The sequence below is a fragment of the Theropithecus gelada genome, chromosome 15, assembly GCF_003255815.1.
Source record: "Theropithecus gelada isolate Dixy chromosome 15, Tgel_1.0, whole genome shotgun sequence".
Classification (NCBI taxonomy): domain Eukaryota; kingdom Metazoa; phylum Chordata; class Mammalia; order Primates; family Cercopithecidae; genus Theropithecus; species Theropithecus gelada.
Genome location: NC_037683.1, coordinates 28,364,817 through 28,385,099, shown reverse-complemented (window position 1 = coordinate 28,385,099; position 20,283 = coordinate 28,364,817). Strand labels below are relative to the sequence as shown.

At 47.5% G+C, this 20,283-nt stretch overlaps 1 protein-coding gene across 1 annotated transcript in view; it reads left to right on the top strand.

Moving 5' to 3' along the window:
- The first annotated feature begins 4,638 nt into the window (after positions 1–4,638).
- Positions 4,639–20,283, top strand: part of SNX30 (sorting nexin family member 30) — a 123,694-nt gene continuing 108,049 nt past the window's right edge. Inside the window, exon 1 of the mRNA XM_025360266.1 lies at positions 4,639–4,973. Coding sequence (XP_025216051.1) covers positions 4,818–4,973 — 156 coding nt within the window. The 5' untranslated portion in view covers positions 4,639–4,817. The remainder of the gene's footprint in view (positions 4,974–20,283) is intronic.

Here is a 20,283-nt window from a genome sequence, read left to right as displayed (position 1 = left end):
ACACCACTGCACTCCAGCCTGGGCAACAGGGCAAGACTTTGTCTCAAAATAAAAAGAAAAAAAAAAGAAAAAGAAAAGAAAAATGGAAGGATCTGGATGGATTCATGCTAGGTTAAGAGAGAGAGAGAGAGAAGCTGGCGCAGTGGTTCACACCTGTAATCTCGGCACTTTGGGAGGCCAAAATAGGTGAATCACCTGAGGTCAGGAGTTTGAGACCAGCCTGGCCAACATGGCAAAACCCCATCTCTACTAAAAATACAAAAATTAGCTGGGCGTGGTGGTGTGCACCTGTAATCCCAGCTACTTGGGAGGCTGGGGCAGGTGAATTGCTTGAACCCGGGAGGTGGAGGTTGCAGTGAGCCGAGATTGCACCACTGCACTCCAACCTGGGTGACAGAGTGAGACTGTCTCACAAAAAAAAAAAAAAAAAAAAGAAAAGAAAAATGGAAGGATCTTGATGGATTGATGCTAGGTTAAAAGAGAGAGAGAGCAAGCGAGATAAATGGAAGGAGCTAAGAGAACAATGTTTCTCAAGATATAGTCTGCAGATCAGCATCAGTGTAAGCATCACCTAAGAGATTGTTAACATTTTTTTTAAATTAAAAATTAATTTAAATTAAAAATTATTCCAGGCCTCACTCCAGAAGCAGAATCTCTTGATGTGGGGCCTGGAAGTTTGCATTTTAACAAGCTCACAAGTGATTGTTAGGCACCCGAAGTTTGAGATTCGCAACACTGACTCCATGATTGTATTGTATAACTCACTGCATTGGGGTTTTCGTGCTTTGCAAGCCAGGAGCTTTTCTATATGGAGAGATAAAATGATGCTCTCATTCACCCACAAGCCCCTCTGCTGGTTCGGTAGCAAGTTCCAATTTCTTGTTTGCAAAACTGTTCAGATCCTGGACTCAAGTGGACCTTGTTTCTTTCCTGGGACATCATTGGCTGAATTAAATTGTCCACACAATTTTGTCTCTGTTGGGGATTGTGCCTTCTCACTTGCCCCCCTTGTTTGAGACAGCCCTCTGTGGCTTGCGACATGTCATCCCGAATGCTCTCTGAAAATGTCCTTTGTCCTCACCAGCCGTCCACTTCAGAAGTGGTGGTGTTATTCTGAGGCAGGGCTTGGGATGCCATATAGAATAAAGCTATGATTGTACTAAAAACCACCAGAGGATAAGCGGCTAATACAAACACGAAGAAGGCCTAAGCACACGCTGTACCAGGGGAGAGAATGAGCGAGTGATGCATTGAGACTGCTTTGTTTCTGAGGTCTGGGTGCTCACATGCAGCCCTGACAGGCTTGCTAGTGAGGTTGATAGGATTTGTTTGGTAAGCATACTAAATTCTGGGGCCCAAAGCCCTGTCTCCTGAAAGGTGCCAGCCTAAGTGTCTAAGATTCCTTATGGATTGGGAGGGCTCCATGCTGTGTTCTTGGGTTCTGGTGGCACTGGGGACCTCCCTTGCCCCTCATGCACACACATACATCTACTGTCTTCCTCAGCTCAACCCTAGAAATCCGTAAATTCCAACAAACACCAGAGCCTTCTGCTCTGATGGAGAAACGTTACACGTTTCCTCCTTTCCTCCTTAGCACCATGCTGCTTTTAAAACTTTTAGTAGCCCGTAATCCCAGCACTTTGGGAGGCCGAGGCGGGCAGATCACTTGAGGTCAGGAGTTCGAGACTAGCCTGGCCAACATGGTGAAACCCTGTCTCTACTAAAAATACAAAAATTAGCCGGGCGTGGTGGCACACGCCTGTAATCCCAGCTACTGTGGAGACTGAGAGGCAGGAGAATTGCTTGAACCGGGGAGGCAGAGGTTGCAGTGAGCTGAGATCGCTCCACTGCACTCCAGCCTGGGCGACACAGCAAGACCTTGTCTCCAAAAAAACAAAACAAAACAAAAAGAAAGAAAAAACAAACCTTTTGGTAGAAGCAAAATCACATGCTCTGGGACACTTATGTTATTTCAGTGACAATTTCCCACCACAGGGAACACTGAAATACCACAGGAAATGGTGAATATGAATGGGCAGGGCTGGGCTAAATTTCATGGTGGAAACTTTCTACCAAAATACTTTCCATACAAATTCACTTTCTTTAGTTTTGATGACTACCCACTGGATAATTGTGGCCAGCTGCCATCGACTAACCAGAAAACTGGAAAATACATAAATAAAGTGTAATAAACTATTTCATATGGCCTTTTAGGAACTCTGGATCTGGGCCCTTTTTTTGTTGGGAGCCTAGATAAGTGGTACTCCAATCTAAACTGAGCAAATGGAGGACTTTGGAGGTCAACATACACACACACACACAATGTATACACACATATATACACACAAATATATATATGTATATGTGCGTATATATATTTTTATTTTAAGACAGGGTCTCCTTCTGTTGCCCGGGCTGAAGTACAGTGGTACAATCTCACTCATTGCACCCTCAACCTCCCAGGCTCAAGCAATCCTTCCACCTCAGCCTCTTGGGTAGCTGGGACTACAGTTACGTGCCACCATGCTGGACTAATTTTTACATTTTTTATAGAGATGGGGGTGTCACTATATTGCCCAAGCTGGTCTTGAACTTATAGGCTCAAGTGATCCTCCCACCTTGGTCTCCCAAAGTGCTGGGATTACAGGTGTGAGGCACCCTACCTGATATATATATATTCAACCAGACCCTACTCAGAGTAGTAAAGCATATTTAATTACAAAAACTCTTTATTATTTCATAAGAATAGTAGAAAAAGTCTGACAGAAAGGGAGGGGAAGGTAGGTAGTTAACATTTAGGGAGCATCTATTCCATGCCAGCACTTTGCTAGGACTATGACATAAAGAATGCTATTTAACTCTCACAACCATCTCATAAGGTATTATTACCTGCTCTCCATTCTCCTCCTTTTCAGGTTAGGAACAGGTTCACTGAGGTTAGTAACTTGCTTATGGTCACCCACTTGTAGTGACAAAGCAGAATTCAAATGTGGTTCTTTCTTCACTTTCCCCTGGTGCCCTAAAGAGAAAGCTTGTATAGAGTCTTAATCCACACGGATCTCCATCATATTTAAGGCAGCCTGGTTGTTAAAATAAGTAGCACCATTCAATAAGAAAAACCTATATTATACATCTATAGAATACTCATTTCTAGTTATATTGTGCTATTTGTTTTAATGCTAATTCAGAAGAACAGATAATAGGGTCTGTAGTAGTTGTAAGCAGTCCTTGAATGTGAAAGTGTTAACAATTTTAATCCAGCTCCAAGAGGACCAGAACTTGGCATTCCTTAGATGCACCATTTAAAATTGTTCCCAGTGCCCTTTGAATGCTATTTTTTTCCCAGCCAAGGCAGGCTTACGTGGAGGAGATAAAGACGGCTTGAGGACTAAGGGTCCAGCCCTATATAAATTACATTGGGGGAAACAAGGGAAGGTCTTTGAAGCTCAGAGTCTCTGACTGATATTTTGGGTAGGTTTCAACCCTCTGCATTCTCTTCTACTTGTTTCTAGAGAAAACTGTGGTAGAGGCCTTAGTGAATCCCAGAGTCAAAATCTGTCATCACCTTTTAGCAGGTAAAGCTAGGCAAACCTTTGAGTTTGGAATGGGTAGGGAAAATGTGGTCCCTCACGATAAGCCTCCCTACCCATTACTTTGCTAGAGGGACTGAAAACCCTTTAAAGATTTGGCCTTGGAAACAGAAGATCTAGGGCAGGTAAGGTGGAAAAAGGAGGTTAACCTACACCCCAATGGGCTGGAAGTAACACCTTGACTATTTGCACCATGCCAGCAAATAAAGCTGAGAATCAGCTCAGCCCAAGGCCTGGAAAGGAAACACAAATGCATGAAAAATAACTTGAACCTCATGGTTCTTTCAAAAGTCTCTTCGGCGAAAGTGTGAGTTGAAGAGTCGTATATCATTTGCAGCTCTCTCCTCATGCTCGCTCTTCTGAGGTTTGACTTTACACAAACCTTGGTCAGCTGCAGAAGCAAGACACAATGGGGACCTCAGAGTGAGGCTGAAGACTCCCCACACCCCCTCCTTGAAGCCCCTTCCAGGTTCCCCACCCGATGTCCTCTAGCTCCTTTGAGCCTCGTCGCCCTTTATGCTATTCTTCCGATATGGGTCGTAATTCCGTCTATTTCGGGTTCTTCCTGCGCGTGCCTTAGAGGCCATAAGACCCTGACTCACGTGCGTGTCCTCAAAGCCCCCAGCCCCAAGCGTGGCTGCTGGTGGGCGCATCAGTAAAAGCGAGTGGAACGCAGCAGGCTCCTCCAACCTCTTTTCCACCTCTGATTTCCGTTAGACATTTGCTCCGCACGGCGGCCTCCGCCAGGCAACGTTGGACACTGGGAGGACAGACGCAGAGGCCCAGGGCGCACTTCCTGCCGGGCGGGGGCGGGGCTGCACCTCCTCCCTCCCTCCCTCCCTCCCTCCTTCCCTCCTTCCCTCCCTCCTTCCCCACGTGCCCCCTCCCCGCTCCCCCCGCCCTCCCCGCCCCCTCCCGGGCAGCCGCGGCGCCTCGGGGGCGGGGCCGGAGCGGGTGGGCGGCGTGGCTGTGCGGGCTGGGCGCCGCGGCCGTGCTGCCAGCGGACCCGCGGCGGGCTCGGGCGCGGAGCGGGGGCGCGCGGCGCGGAGCTGAGCGTCTCAGCGCGGGCAGAGACTAGCCGGCGGGTGGCAGCGGCTCCCAGCCCGGCCGGTGGAAGGCCTCGGGCTGAGCGGCGGCCGAGCGGGGCTCGCCCCGGGGCGCTCGGGGAGCTCGCAGCGGCGGGCAGCAGGAGGAAGCGGCGGCGGCGCGTCCCAAGCGGTGCGCGCCATGGCGGGCGGGCCCCCCAAGGCCCTGCCGTCCACTGGGCCCCACTCCCTGCGCGACATGCCGCACCCGCTGGCCGGCTCCAGCAGCGAGGAGGCCGTGGGTGGTGACAGCACGCCCAGCCCGGACCTGCTGATGGCCCGCAGCTTCGGTGACAAGGTGGGGCGCCTGGGGCTGGGGTCTGGGAGGCTTATTTCGCTCCCCGTTGGGGGGATGATGGATCCGGAGCCTTCCTGGGCCTGGGGCCGCGCCCACCCTGCCGCCCCTTCCCGGGGTACGGGCGTGCCCTGGCTCCGGAGCTCTCGGCGAAAGCGTCTCCTCTGCCGCCTCCGCGGGGTCGCAGCCGCAGAGGGACGGGCTTCGCTGCCTGTGACTGGTCGCGAGCGCCGGTGACAGCTGGTGGGGAGGGGTCCAGCCTGCGTGTTGGGGCGGGAGGCGTGTGTGCAGGGCAGGGCGCCTGTGTCCTCGGATGGGGTTCCGAGTTCCTCCAGGTGCATCCCTGCAGGCTGAGCTGCTGCATAACTTGTAGCTCCTCCAGTTTCCCGAGACTGCACAGAACCAGGAGTTCATGGCTTTCCGTGCTGGGACCGGGCAGCCCTGGGCTTACAGCGAGAGTCTTCTTCCCCCGAGTCAGTCATGTGGGGAGTGATCTTTGTTTAGGTTTGCTGTTTGTCCTGAGGAGTCACCTGACTCAGACCCCAGCCGGCGGCGGGAGGAGAGCCTCGTTGTGGTTTCTGTCTGGGGCTCCATTCACCTCCGACGACCTACCACTCTGTTTAGGTTTGGCGCGGCTGGTTTTGTGGTTGATGGAAAGAAAGCTCGCCCTTTGACCTTCTTTGTACAGAGGGAGGCTCCAGATTTTCTTAGAGCAGCACAACCCTCCTGCTGCTTGGAGACACAGCAGAGTCCAGGCAGGGGTAAGGGACGGCCTCCTCCCTATCCCCATGGCCATTTCAGCTGTGAAGGGGACTTGAGCAGTGATTGCATCCTCGCTCCTGCCGTCACTTAGTCGCTAACTGCAGAAATTAGCATTGTTCTCAGGTCTTGTGATCAAGATTTTCTCTCCCTAGTAAAATACTAAATGGATTCCCCCTTGTCCCAATATTAATGGGAGCAGGGGACCTAACTTTCTTCTCCCGTCAGAGGGGACACCATGTGGTACAGTAAAAAATGAGTGAGAAAATATAACCTGCCCGCCTTGCAACACTTAAAATCACTAGAGAGTGGGACTTGACTTGATGTACTTTCTGCACAGGGTTTGTGAAAGCTGGGAGTGAAGTTCCAAAGCATTAGGGACAGGAAAATTTTAAAAAGCTAATGGAGGCCGGGTGCAGTGGCTCACAACTGTAATACCAGCACTTTGGGAGGCTGAGGCAGGATGATTGCTCTGGGCCAAAAGTTTGAGACCTGCCTGGGCAACATATTGAGACCCCATCTCCACACACACACACACACACACACACACACACACACACACACACAGTATGGTGGCATGCACCTGTAGTCCAGGCTACTCAGGGAGGCTGAGGCTGGAGGATTGCTTGAGCCCGGGAGTTCAGGGCTGCAGTGAGCTATGATTGCACCGCTGTACTCCAGCCTGGGCAAGAGAGTGAGACCCTGTCTCCAAAAAATGTTGAATGACTGAATAATGCTTTCTTATGGACAAAAATTGGTCTTAAAATAGTGTAGGAACTGGGGTTAAACCTCATTTCCTTCTCAGTTCTGTGTAGGATACTGAATTAATTATCTATTGCTGTGTAGCAAATTACCCCAAAACTTACCACCTGGAAATAGTGTCTGTGGGACAATCTGAGTGGTTCTGAATTAGGCCTTTCTTGAGGTTGCAGTCATCTGAAGGCTGGATTAGGGGAGGATCCACTTCTAAGCTCACTCACATGGCTGTTGGCAGGCCTTAGTTACTCTCCATAGGGCTGTTGGATGTGGCAACTGGTTTTCTCCCCAGAGCAAGTGATCCAAGAGAGCCCAAGACTCTAGCCAGTCTTGTATAACTTACCTTGGAAATGACATGCCTCTGATGTATTCTGTCAGTCACACAGATTGACACTGGTACAATGTGGGGAGACGGTGTGAATACCAGGGTGTGCATACCAAGAGGTGGGGATCATTGGGCCATCTTGGAGACTGACTACTACAGATAGCTATTTTAAATATTTGCTTAACGAATCACTCATGGATGATACCTGACTCAGAAGTATGGGTGTTTTACTAGTAAGTACTTGGAAGACAAATTCTCTGTACCACCAAGATCTAGTTAGTGGTCAAGAAGTCAGTCTCAGGTCTAATTACTGATGGCTTCCTTTAAAGGGTCTGTTCTGTGTGAGAGGTTGAGTCTTGGAGGCATTCTTAATTATTGAATATATATGTATTTTTTGAGACAGAGACTCACTCTGTCACCCAGGCTGGAGTGCAGTGGCCTGATCCTGACTCACTGCAATCTCCACCTCCCTGGTCGAAGTGATTCTCGTGCCTCAGCTCTCGTGTAGCTGGGATTACAGGCGTGTGCCACCTTGACGGGGTAATTTTTGTATTTTTAGTAGAGACGAGGTTTCGCTATGTTGGCCAGACTAGTCTCGAACTCCTGGCCTCAAGTGATCTGCCCGCCTCGGCCTCCCAAAGTGCTGGGATTACAGGCGTGAGCCACGGTGCCTGGCCTAATTATTGAATATTTATTAAATCTCCTAACAGCTGTGGGGAGCATCTAAATGACACCATTCTCAAGGGCCTGATTTATAGTAAGCCACTTTTCCTTAGAGGCTAAGCATTGTAATTTCTTTCTCTGACTAGGAGTAACATTTTCCTTGAATCTTGGCATCCCCGTATGGTCTCGTAACTCTGAAGAAATTTCTGTAGAGAGAAGCTAGCAAGCCACAGAGGTGAGTCAGAGCCAGAAGAAGGAAGCCTTCCCTGTGGCTGGCTTTCTCCTGCCTCAGCAGCATGAGGGTCATCAAAGGGGTGGTAGGACAATTCAGTGCTATGGTCTGTCTTTGAAAATAAGCCAGTTTTGTCTTATTAGATACTAGGGTTGTGATCCTGGATGACAGGGATTCTGGGTCAGTTCTGGGCTAGAGGAATGAAGATTTGACAGGCTGATCATAGTACAGGGTTATTATGCAGAGGGGAATTGCTTTCTGAGGGGCCAAGGTGGTGCTATGAACAGGGTAGCCTTGTGTCTTGGTCCAGCTGACACTTGTGAATGAACTCTGTAGTGCTTGGGTAGAAGAGAAAGACCAAATATGATGGACTGTCCACCAGTTTCTCAAATTTTTCAAATCATGGTGTGATGCCTCCCTTCATAGGCTCCCAAAGGAGGAATCCTTTCTATCTACCAGAGGTTGCCAGGACTAATTCTTTTGATGCCTGCTAAACTCACCTTTTTTTTTTTTTTTTCTTTTTTTTGAGACAGTCTTGCTGTTGCCCAGGCTAGAGTGTAGTGGTGGAATCTCACTACATCTTCTGCCTCCTGGGTTCGTGTGATTCTCCTGCCTCAGCCTCCTGAGTAGCTGGGATTCCAGGTGACCGCCACCACACCTGGCTAATTTTTGTATTTTTAGTAGAGATGGGGTGTCACCATGTTAGCCTGGCTGGTCTCAAACTTCTGACCTCAGGTGATCTGTCCACCTCAGCCTCCCAAAGTACTGGGATTACAGGCGTGAGCCTCACTGGACCTTATATGGCTGTCTCCATCTAAAATGTAAATACATCGCTTAGCCTTACTCTGCTTTTTTAACTTTCATCTGCAAATTGTTCCAGGCTGCTTCTCCTCTGACTCAGCCTCCAACTTCTGTGCCCCTCCCAAAACTTAATACTGGATTCTTAAGCCCCATTGTGTGGCTAACACCTCTTCCCACATCCTCAATCTCTTCTCTGAACTCTTCATCTATTTCCTGCCCCCTTAGGTCACTTAGACATCCTCTGAAGTCTTCAAAATAGAGAAGGCTTTTCCTCCATCACCTTTTACAAACCAGGCTCTGCTCCTTTGAGGCTCCTGTCATTCTTTTTGTTCATTTGACACATATTTGAAGGCCTACTATGAACCAGGCACTGTTCTAGGAACTTGAATAAGTTAGCTGAAAACTCTGCCCTCACTGGATACATTTCAGCGTGTTTGTACTGTATTGCACAGTAAATGCTATGGAAGGAGGAAAAAGGAGAACTGGCCACGAGGAAGAGGATTTGGCAGGCCTTGCTGAGAACTTGACATTTGAGCAGACTGGAAGGTGAGGGAGTTAGTGGGTGAGTATCTGAAGAGTGTCGGGGGAGGGACCAGCGGAAGCAGAGGCTGGAAGGCACAGGGCCGGTATGTCAGGGAGCAGCCTAGAGGCCAATATGGCTGGGCAGAATGAGCATTGGACAGTTAGAGGCTGGGGGCAGAGAAGGGAGGGGTCAGATTATATTGAATGTGGCCGGTCACCCTGAGGACTTTGGCCTTTACTGCCAGGACCATGGGGTGGGAAGTTAGCATGGGCAGGGGGCATTTCAGGGTCTTGAGCAGGAGGGGGGCGTAGTTCGATTATGTATTGAAAAGGATCACATAGGCTGTTCAGCTGAGACTACCTTGAGCCCCTGAATTAGTTAGGATTCTTTATTAGTTAAAAGGATATGAGCTAAATGCAAACTGGATACAGGAAAATAAAAATCTACTGGCTCACATTGCTGAAAAGGCCCAGGTATTTTGGCTTCAGGAATGACTGGAGCAAGGTATTCCAATGATGTCGGGGATCTGTCACTTTCCATCTCTTGGCTCCGCTTTCTTCTGTGTCAGCCTTGTTCTCACGCCAGTGAAGGGATGTGTTCTATAAACAAGCTTCCCAGCTCCAGCAGAAGGAGAGCACTCCTTTCCTGATAGTTCCGGCCAAAGCTCTGGGCTGGTGTCTCATTGGTCTAAATTGGGTCAGGCGCCTAAACCAGTCTCTGATTCTGATTGCGCAGACCTGAATCAGGTACTTGTCTTTGGAATGAGGAAAGGAATTTTTTAAAAATTGGGGAATATATACATGAAGTTTATAACAATGTGTGTATATAAAGAGTAAAACTTATCTGTAGAGTTTAAAGAATAATAAAATATTCCTACCCCCAGATTAAGATACAGAAAATTTCAAATATTTTGGAAGCCCCCTCTGTGCCTGGGAAGGGAGGAGGTGGTTTCCAGAGCAAAATCAAGAAGTAGATGTTAGAAAAACAGGAAACAAATATCCACTACAGACCTTCGACTACTGTTTTCTTTGTCATTTTCCAACTTCACAGCTTCTCACTCTCATTCTTTAAATCTTTAGACCCCAACTTACTGTCTTCTCAAATCATGTCCTCCCCACGGGGCTTTAATCATTCACATGGCTGATCTGTCTGAGTCTCCAAAATTACCAGTTTCTTGACCTCCTTATGTAGTGGCGCGATCTCAGCTCACTGTGATCTCAGCTCACTGTAACCTCTGCCTCCTGGGTTCAAGCGATTTTCCTGCCTCAGCCTCCTGAGTAGCTGGGACTACAAGCCATATTGGCCAGGCTGGTCTCGAACTCCTAACCTCAGGTGATCTGCCCGCCTTGGCCTCCCAAAGTGCTGGGATTACAGGCGTGAGCCACTGTGCCAGGCACCTTCACCTTTTTAACAGTTCATCTGCCCTCTCCCATGGCCGCACCCTGCATTGTAATACCTGGAAGGATTCCAGCTCTGAAATAGTGCCACTGGATATTATCACATTTGATTGTGTTTATTTAAGGTATACAACTTGATGTTATGGGATACACATAGTTAGAAAAGTTTAGTATAGTGGAGCAAATTATCACAGTCATCATCTCATACTCATTTTGTTTTTGTGACAAGAGCATCTAAATAGACTCATTTCGTATGATTGTCAAGTATAGTACAATTTTATTATTAATAACTCTAGTCATCATGTTCTACATTAGATCTCCAGAGCTGTACACTCCTCCATATCTGCTACTTTGTATCCATTTGCCTACATCTTCCCATTTCCTCTCCCACCTGCCCTTGGTAGCCACTATTTTGTGTTCTCTCTCTATATATTTGAATTTTTAAAAAGATTCCATATATAAGTGAGATCATGCAATGTTTTTCTTTCTGTGTTCGGCTTATTGCACTTAGCATAATTTCCTTCAGGCTCATTCACGTTATGGCAAATGACAAGATGTCATTCTTTTTTAGGGCTGAATAATATTCAGTTTTGTGTGTACACATACAATGCAGTTTCTCTATCCGTTCGTCCATTGAGGCCTGCTTAGGTTGTTTCCATATCTTGGCTATTGTGAATAATGCTGCAGTGAACGTGGGAGTGCAGATATCTTTATGAGATGTTGATTTCAGTTCCTTTGGGTATGTGCCCAGAAGAGGGATTGCTAGGTCATATGGTGGTTCTATTTTCAATTTCTTTAGAAGCCTCCATACTGTTTTCCATAATGGCTTTACCAATCTACATTCCTACCAACATTGTACAAAGGTTCCCTTCTCTCCACATATATCGTTTTGTCTTGCTTTCCCCTCCTGGCTTTCCAGGTCTCTGAGTTGGTAACAACTGACTATACCTGTTCTGTTCTGTGACCTCTTGGATTCCCCTACCTCCTTTAGATTCTGTGGCCCATCTTCGTGGTTGCTCCTGCCTCTCTATTCAGTTCCCTTGCTCTCTTCTGTTTACACCCAGCTTGGATCATTCCATTTGTTCATGTCTTTCATCTACAACCAGGATGCTCAGGAAGCTCAAAGGTTGCTGCCAATGTAAGTTCGCAGGTTTCAGCCACAGCTGGGGCTTCAGTGGTCCTGGACACTCGTTCTTTTCCGCAGACCCTCCGTTCTGCGCAGTGGTTTATCTGAAACTTTTCTCTGCTCCTCATACCCTCCACTCTTCTACTACACCCTCCCTTCTGCTGATCGCCTCACCTTCCACCTTAGAGAAGATAGAAGCCGCCAGAAAGGAACTTCCCTTCTTCAGATTTCAGAATGATCTGAATCCGTAGCCATGTTTTCTTTCTGGCCCTCGTTCCAAGGAGATAGTCTAAGGCTGATTGAGGATGTAGACCCTCCCCCTACCCCCGATCCTCTTGTAGACCCTGCTCTGCCTGTCCTCCTAACTTACTCCTGTATCTTTGGACTCCCTCTCAACCAGCTCACTCCCATCAATATTTAAGCATGCTCAAGTTGGGCTTTTTTTTTTTTTTTTTTTTGAGACAGTGTCTGGCTTTGTCACCCAGGCTGGAGTGCAGTGACACGATCTTGGCTCACTGCAACCTCCGCCTCCTGGGCTCAAGAGATTCTCCTGTCTCAGCCTCCTGAGTAGCTAGGACCACAGATGCGCACCACCACGCCTGGCTAATTTTTGTGTTTTTGGTAGAGACAGGGTTTCGCCATGCTGGCCAGGCTGGTCTTGAACTGTTGAGCTCAAGTGATCTGCCAGCATCAGCCTCTCAAAATGCTGGGGTTACAGGTGTGAACCACCATGCCTGGCCAAGTTGCTCTCATTTTTAAAACACAGAGTGGCTGGGTGTGGTGGCTCTTGCCTATAATCCCAGTACTTTGGGAGGCCAAGGCAGGAACATTGCTGGAGGCCAGGCATTTAAGACCAGCCTGGGCAATATAGTGAGACCTTGTCTCTATTAAACACAAACACACACACACACACACACACACAGTCGCTTGAGCCCAGGAATTTAAGACCAACCTGGGCAAAATGGTGAGAACTTGTCTCTATTAAACACGCACGCGCACACGCAGAGAGAAAGAGTAAAGGAAACTCTGCTGTGATGTTCTTTTCTCCTCCATCTGGCGCCTTTTTTTTTGCGGGAGTGGAGATAAGGTCTTACTTTGTTTCCCAGGCTGGTCTCGAACTCCTGGCCTCAAGTGATCCTCCTGCCTCAACTTCCCAAAGCACTTGGATTATAGGCCTGAGCCACTGTGCCTGGCCTTGTGCCTTATTTTGTGACTCCTCTTTACAAGACACTTTCTGAAGAGAAGGTTTCTGGCCGTTGCTTCCACTTCCTGACCTCTGACGTACTCCTCAGCCTCCTGCTGCCTGGTTTCTGACTCTGTTCTTCAGGGTCCTCAGTGACCTCTTTATTGCTAAATCCAGTAGATGCTTTATAGTCCTTATTTTACCTGATCCCTTGGTAGGTAACACTTGATCCTGTTGATAACCCCCTGCTTGAAATGCTGCTCCTCCACTTCCTGTTTCAAGGTGTGCACGCGGGCCAGGCACGGTCTCACTCCTGTAGTCCTAGCACTTTGGGAGGCTGAGGCAGGCAGATCACGAGATCAAGAGATCAAGACCATCCTAGCCAACATGGCGAAACCCCGTCTTTACTAAAAATACAAAAAATTAGCTGGGCATGGTGGCGTGTACCTGTAGTCCCAGCTACTCGGGGGGCTGAGGCAGGAGAATCGCTTGAACTGGGGAAGTGGAGGTTGCAGTGAGCTGAGATTATGCCACTGCACTCTAGCCTGGCGACAGAGTGAGACTCCGTCTCAAAAAAAAAAAAGTGTTAATGCTGGAATCATGTCTGGATTTGAATCTCAGCCCCACTGTTTACAGTCTTGGTAACAGCAAGTTGTTTAACATCTCTAAGCCTCAGTTTTCTCATCTGTGAAAAGGGGATAACAGACGTGCCCACATCACTGGGTTGATAGGAAGACCCAGCGAGTTTGTAGAGTAGTGGGTGATGTATATAGCGAAGCTTTAAGAAATAGAAGGTGGTGGTGGTTGTTATTTCTTGATATTGTACTTTCCACATTTCTGTCTACATTTTGGCCTATGCTTTGTCAATTTCTATATCAGTTGAGGTCTAATCAGGGAATAAAAGCCAGTGAAGGTATTTCAAACAGAGAGACTATAATACAAGGAGTTAGTTGCATAGATGATAGATGGTAAGTTGACCCAGGGAGTAGCAATAGCAGGAAGTTGCTGTTACCCTCAGGACTGGAGGGTTAGGGGAAGAGGCGATGTTAAGTAGAACCCAGGAGCTTCTGTGGGAACTAGACCTGTGTCAGGGTCGTTGAGTAAGAGCTAGGACCTCAGAGGAAGGAGGCCCTGGAGGGGGGAGGCAGCTGCCAGGGACACAATCTGAGGCAGAGAGCAGGGGTTAGGCTGGGACAGAAATACCCCGGCTTCTCTCCTCATCCTTCCCATTCTGGTCTAATATCAATATCTTATATTAGCCAAAATAGCATCCTTGGTGGATGTGTGGCCCTAACGGAGCCAGGCAGCCTTTCCTGAGATTTTCAAGATGGATGATGGGGGAAAGAATGTCTGTCTTTCTACTAGATTGTGAATGGTTGTGTCCTTCAACGCAGAGAGTGCCTGGCCTAAGAATGAAGCCAGAGGGAAGTAGAGCTAGGAGAGGAAGAGGGGAAAGATCATTTGAGTTCAGGATCTGACTGTGCCAGCTGTGCCTGAAGTTAGCACAGTTTCCTGGTTATAGGGGGTCATAAATTCCCTTTTGTTGATATTGTTTTCAATTTGGTTTGCTGCTTGAAACTTAAATTACCAATACCATGACCTTAAAATATGACTTGAAAATTGGGTTTTACCTGAAGAGTAGGGAGAAGGGGGTGTTTATTCCTATTGGCAGCCCCACTAGCAGGGGGTATGTCTGCACATCAGCTGAGGTGGCAGAGGTTGTGTTTTCACCAGGTCCATGAAGTTGGAGGGGGCTTTCAGATGTGGGGTGGGAAAAGCCCCAAGGTGAAGGGCAGAGACAGGAAAGACCTGTGTCCCCTGGAGGAGGACTGAGTTGGGTCATGCGTTGGGAGTGGGTTTTGAGAGTCTAGAGGTAGAGATTAGTGAGAGAGGAGGTGGGTAGACAGGTCAGGAGGAGAATGAGACTGTTTTGAATGCTGCGATATGGAGGTTAGCTTTTATTCTTTCAGCAGTAGCTAGTCCTAGAGGGTGGCTGTTTTGTTTTGTTTTGAGACAGAATCTCGCTCTGTCGCCCAGGCTGGAATGTAGTGGTGTGATCTCGACTCACGGCAACCTCCACCTCCTGGGTTCAAGCAATTCTCCTGCCTCAGCCTCCTGAGAAGCTGGGATTACAGGTGCATGCCACCATGCCAGGCTAATTTTGGTATTTTTAGTAGAGACGGGGTTTCATCATGTTGACTAGGCTGGTCTTGAGCTCCTGTGATCCACCCTTCTCAGTCTCCCAAAGTGCTAGGATTACAGGTGTGAGCCACCGCTCCCGGCCCCAAGAGGGTTTTTGAGCAGGGGGATGTGTGATCAGGGCTTGGGATGGGGAGAGACCAGCAGTGAAAGAGGTGAGATAGGAAGAATTAACCTGGTTTTGGTTGGACTTGTTGCCTGGGAAGAGAAAGATTAGAAAATATAAAGATGACAGATTTTGGTGTAGTGGGTGTGACTGACTAGCAAGTCCAGGAGATTGATGCTGAATAGTGGTGCCCTCTTTGAGAGGGGAGCGCAGACTGGGAAGCACGTGTGCGAGTTAAGTGTAAAGATGATGTGGACACGGTTTCAAGTCAGGCGTTCAGGACAGAGGCTGCCTGAAGGCTTGTGATCTCAGCTCACTGCAAGCTCCACCTCCCGGGTTTACGCCATTCTCCTGCCTCAGCCTCCGGAGTAGCTGGGACTACAGGCGCCCGCCACCTCGCCCGGCTAGTTTTTTGTATTTTTTAGTAGAGACGGGGTTTCACCGTATTAGCCAGGATGGTCTCGATCTCCTGACCTCGTGATCCGCCCATCTCGGCCTCCCAAAGTGCTGGGATTACAGGCTTGAGCCACCGCGCCCGGCCAGGAAGTTCTTTTTTATTAAATAGATGTGTAATCCCAGTAGATCCAAATAGAGATTGGCGTAGGAGATGGAGAGGTCTGAGATCAGAATTTAGACAAAGTGCATATTGACAATAAAATCAGGGGTAGGATGTCATTGCCATTTGAAAATCAAGTGTTAGTGAAGGCCACTGGGAGGAAGGCAGGTGTTCCACGATAAATGAGAGCCTCTCAAAGTAAAATAAGTACATAAACAACAGCCCGGCCAACAGGCGCTGATTCATGTATGAGCAATGGGGTTTGTTTACTAGACTTTAGAGGACTCATATGCTGTCTTATGTCTGCCTTGCCCCATAGAATTCTTCATTTTGGCAGCCAGCACAGGAATCAGGAATTACTGTCATTTGTGTAAGTTTGTGTGTGTGTGTTGGTAGGGGGAAGTGGGATAGTGGAAAAGGTGTTTGGGGATTCCTGCTTGAGAAGGGGCACAGAGGCGGGCAGGAAAAGCACGCAGCGTGTTTGGGTGGCCGAGTGCAGGCACTTTTCAAAACTCCTATAGCTCTTGAGCATCTGCTACGTGCCTGGCTCTGTACTACATGCTGGGGCTGTAGAGAAAGATAAAAACGATCTCTCCCCTGAGAGGTTAATGGTCCAGCGAAGAAGAGAGACACATCAACAGATGGTTGCAGTAGAATGTGAAAAATGCTGAATGTATTTACTTAGCTCTGTGGCCTTGGGCAAGTTTCTTAACCTTGTAATGCCTCTGTTTCCCCTATCTAAAATGTGGATTATCTTACAGGGGGATTCTGAAGCTTAGTTGAGTGTTTAGTATCTGGGACACAGTAAAGACCACAGCAATGCTAAGTTTTGTTATTGCCTTAGAAGCAGAACCTGAGAAAGCATTTAATCACCAGTAGTTCGTTTGAGAGGTGAAGAAACTGACATTAGAGGAGCAAGGAAGTGAGACAGGGAAGAGAAGGCAATCAGCAGAGGTGACGTTACCAAGCCAGTTTCCACTGAGCAGAGCTGGAGCTTTACCCCACAGGGGAAGCCCTTGGAAGCCGGCATGGAACACGAGCCTCAGTTATCCCCACTCCAGGTAAGGAAGCTGGGGTCTTCAAACAGCAGCTCTCTTTAGTCGTTGGTTGACGGCTGCTTGGGTGGGGTGTTTGGACATGAATTCCCAGGTGCTTTCTAGCCTACCCCATGGGTTCAGTGGCCAGGGGAAGTGGTCAGGCCAAGACATGCAGATGCTGGTAGGTGGGAGTCAGGCTAGTGGGCACTGAAGTGTGATCAGGGTGAGGGGATGTATGGGTGGGGCACTGACAGCATCTGCTACAGTTTATATATGTGTGTGTATATATATATATTTTAGAGATAGGGCCTTGCTCTGTTGCCCAGGCTAGAGTATAGTGGCACAATCTTGGCTCCTACAGCCTTGAACTCCTCCTGGGCTTAAGTGATCCTTCTGCCTCAGCCTCCTGAGTAGTCCTCAGCTTCTGACTAGTCTTAGCTCCTAGTGGTGTACCAGTGTGCCCTGCTATTTAAATTTTTTTTTTTTTAAGAGAAAGGAGTCTCACTACATTGCCCAGGCTGGTCTTGAGCTTCTGGCTTCAAGCGATCCTGCTACCTCAGCCTCCCGAAGTGCTGGAATGATAGGTGTGAGCCACCATACCTGGCTGAGTTATTATGTTTTTTAAAAGAATTATTTGTTAAACCTGAGCGGCAGGCCAGGTGCCATGGCTCTTGCCTGTAATTCCAGCATTTTGGGAGGCCAAGGAGGGTGGATCACAAGGTCAGGAGATCGAGACCATCCTGGCCAACATGGTGAAACCCCATCTCTACTGAAAATACAAAAATTAGCTGGGCGTGGTGGTGTGTGCCTGTAATCCCAACTACTCAGGAGACTAAGGCAGGAGAATCGCTTGAACCAGGGAGCTGGAGATTGCAGTGAGCCGAGATCATGCCACTGCACTCTAGCCTGGCGACAGACTGAGACTCTGACCCCCCAAAAAAAAAAGTTTAAATTTATGGGATACATATGTAATTTTGTTACATGGATAGATTGTGTAGTTAAGTCCAGTGCTTTTAGGGTGCTCATCACCCAAATAATGTACATTATACTCAATAATTTCACATCACCCACCCCTCTTCCTTCCCCTCCACCCTTTTGAGTCTCCTTTGTTTATCATTCCGTGCCCTATGTCCATGTAGTTGTGATGAAAGTTATATGTAGGGAATAAAGTAGGGTGAGACCTTGCTTTGGAGGATGGTGGCTTTTCCAAAGAAGATGATGTTTGAGCTGGAGAATGAAGGAATACATGTCTTACAAATGGACAGAAGGAAGAGCAACTCAGGCAGAAGAACCAGCACACACCAAAGCTTAGTAGTGTCAAGTGATGCACGCACAGCGAGCAAGGGGATTGATGAGGCTGGAAAGGTTGGTAGGGTCCTGACTGTGCTCTGTAGTGGCAAGTAGTAAGGACTTTAACCTGAGCAGGTGGAAGACCAATTAAGTGTTTGTCGTTGTTGTTGTTGTTTTTAAAGAGATAGGATCTCACTCTGTTGGCCAGGGTGGAGGGCAGTGGCACAATCACAGTTGACTAGAACTCCAGGGCTTAAGCAGTCCTCCCACCTCAGCTTACTGAGTAGCTTGGACTATGGGCATGTTCCACTGTGCCTGGCTAATCTTTTCATTCCAATCAAGTGTTTCAAGCAGGGGAGGAGCAGGGCCGTGTTTGGGGTTAGAGTCACTGATCCAGCCCTAGCTGGGATCGGGTAGGTGGAGCCTGGAGGCAAGGAGTCCAAGAAGAAGAAGGCTGTTGCAGTGGGAGGTTGGAGGAGGCAGTTTCATTAGGGCTTTGGCTCACTGGATTCAGAGAGTGTACTGGTTAGTGGTTTTGCTTACAAATAATCAGTATCTAGCTTGCATTAACTTAGCAAAAAGGTGAGCCTATTGACAGGCTTGCTTTAACATAGGAGGGAGCTGGAACTAGGGGTCTGAATGCTACTGAGGGTCTGCTTTATTCTCTCAGACCAACGTCATCCACGTAGGGGGAATTGTGGCAGCTCACCTCCCTCACATTGTACAGCTCTGCCTCCGGAAAGGGAGTGAGTCTCTCTTCCCAGGAAAAAAGGTCAGGGAGACCTGGCTTGGGTCACATGCCTGCCTTTAGGCTAATTAACTGAGCTCAACCTGAGCCAATCAACAGTGGCTGGGGGAGGAGACTGAAACAGTAAGACAATGCCAATTCCAGCTACCGGGTTCAGAAGCAGCCGTGAGGTGTGCAGGACAAACAGTGAAAGATCATTGAGGAAGAGACTCTAGGGTCACCGGCTTTGGGAACTGGCTGAATGATGATGGCAAGAATAGAACAGGAATTTGAGGAAAAGTAGGTCAAAAATTATAGATTTTCTAAGGCATATATGCTTTTAAAAAATTGTGATATACTTCGCATACCATAAAATTCACCCTTTTAAAGCATACACTTTAGCGGTTTTGAATATATTCCCAAGATAATGCAACGGTCACTGCTATCTAATTCCAGAACATTTTCATCATCTCAAAAACACACCCCATACCAATGAGCAAATACTCTCCATTTTCCCTATTCCCAGCCCCTGGCAACTGCTAATCTGCCATCTGTCTCTGGAGTTTTCCTATTCTGGACATTTCATATAAATGGAATCATAATATGTGTGGCCTTTCATGCCTGGCTTCTTTCAGTTCGTCTAATGTCTTAAGCCTCCTCCATGTTGTATGTATCGGTACTTCATTCCTTTCCCTCTCCAGCTTTATTGAAGTATGACTGACAAGTAAAAATTGTGTAGACTTAAGATGTACAACATGTTTTGATACACTTAAATATTGTGGAATGATTACCACAATTAAGCTAACTAAACATATCCATCACCTCACATAATTGCCATTTTGTGGTGAGAACACTTTAGATCTATTTTCTTTCTTTTTTTTTTTTGAGACGAAGTCTCACTCTGTTGCCCAGGCTGGAGCACAGTGGCACGATCTCAGCTCACTGCAATCTCCACCTCCTGGGTTCAAGCGATTCTCCTGCCTCAGCCTCCCGAGTAGCTGGGAATACAGGCATGTGCCACCATATCCAGCTAATTTTTGTATTTTTAGTAGAGATGGGGTTTCACCATGTTAGTTAGGATGGTCTCGATCTCCTGACCTTGTGATCCACCCGCCTCGGCCTCCCAAAGTGCTGGGATTACAGGTGTGAGCCACCACACCCAGCCTAGATCTATTTTCTTAGCAGATTTTAAGTATAAAATACATTATAGTCACCATGCTGTATATTAGGTCTCCAGAACTTACTCATCCGTTATGGAAAGTTCTTGACCAATATCTCTCCTTTTTCTCCATCCCTCCAGCATTACTTCATTCCTTTTTATGGGTGAATAATACTTCATTTTATGGATATGCCACATTTTGTTTATTCATCTGTTGATGGATATTTTTTTTCCCCCCAAAAAAAGACATTAAATACAATTTATGACTTTTCTACAATAATTTTGACATTTGAGGTTAATGGTAATTTTAGATATGAATATACAGTAAGATGGCATTAAGTACCCTGGCTGTTTTTAATCATCTTAACCATTTTAAAGTATACAGTTGAGTAGTGTTAAGTATATTCACATTGTTGTGCAACAGATCTCCAGAACTTTTTCATCTTGCAAAACTGAAATTCTATACCCATTAAA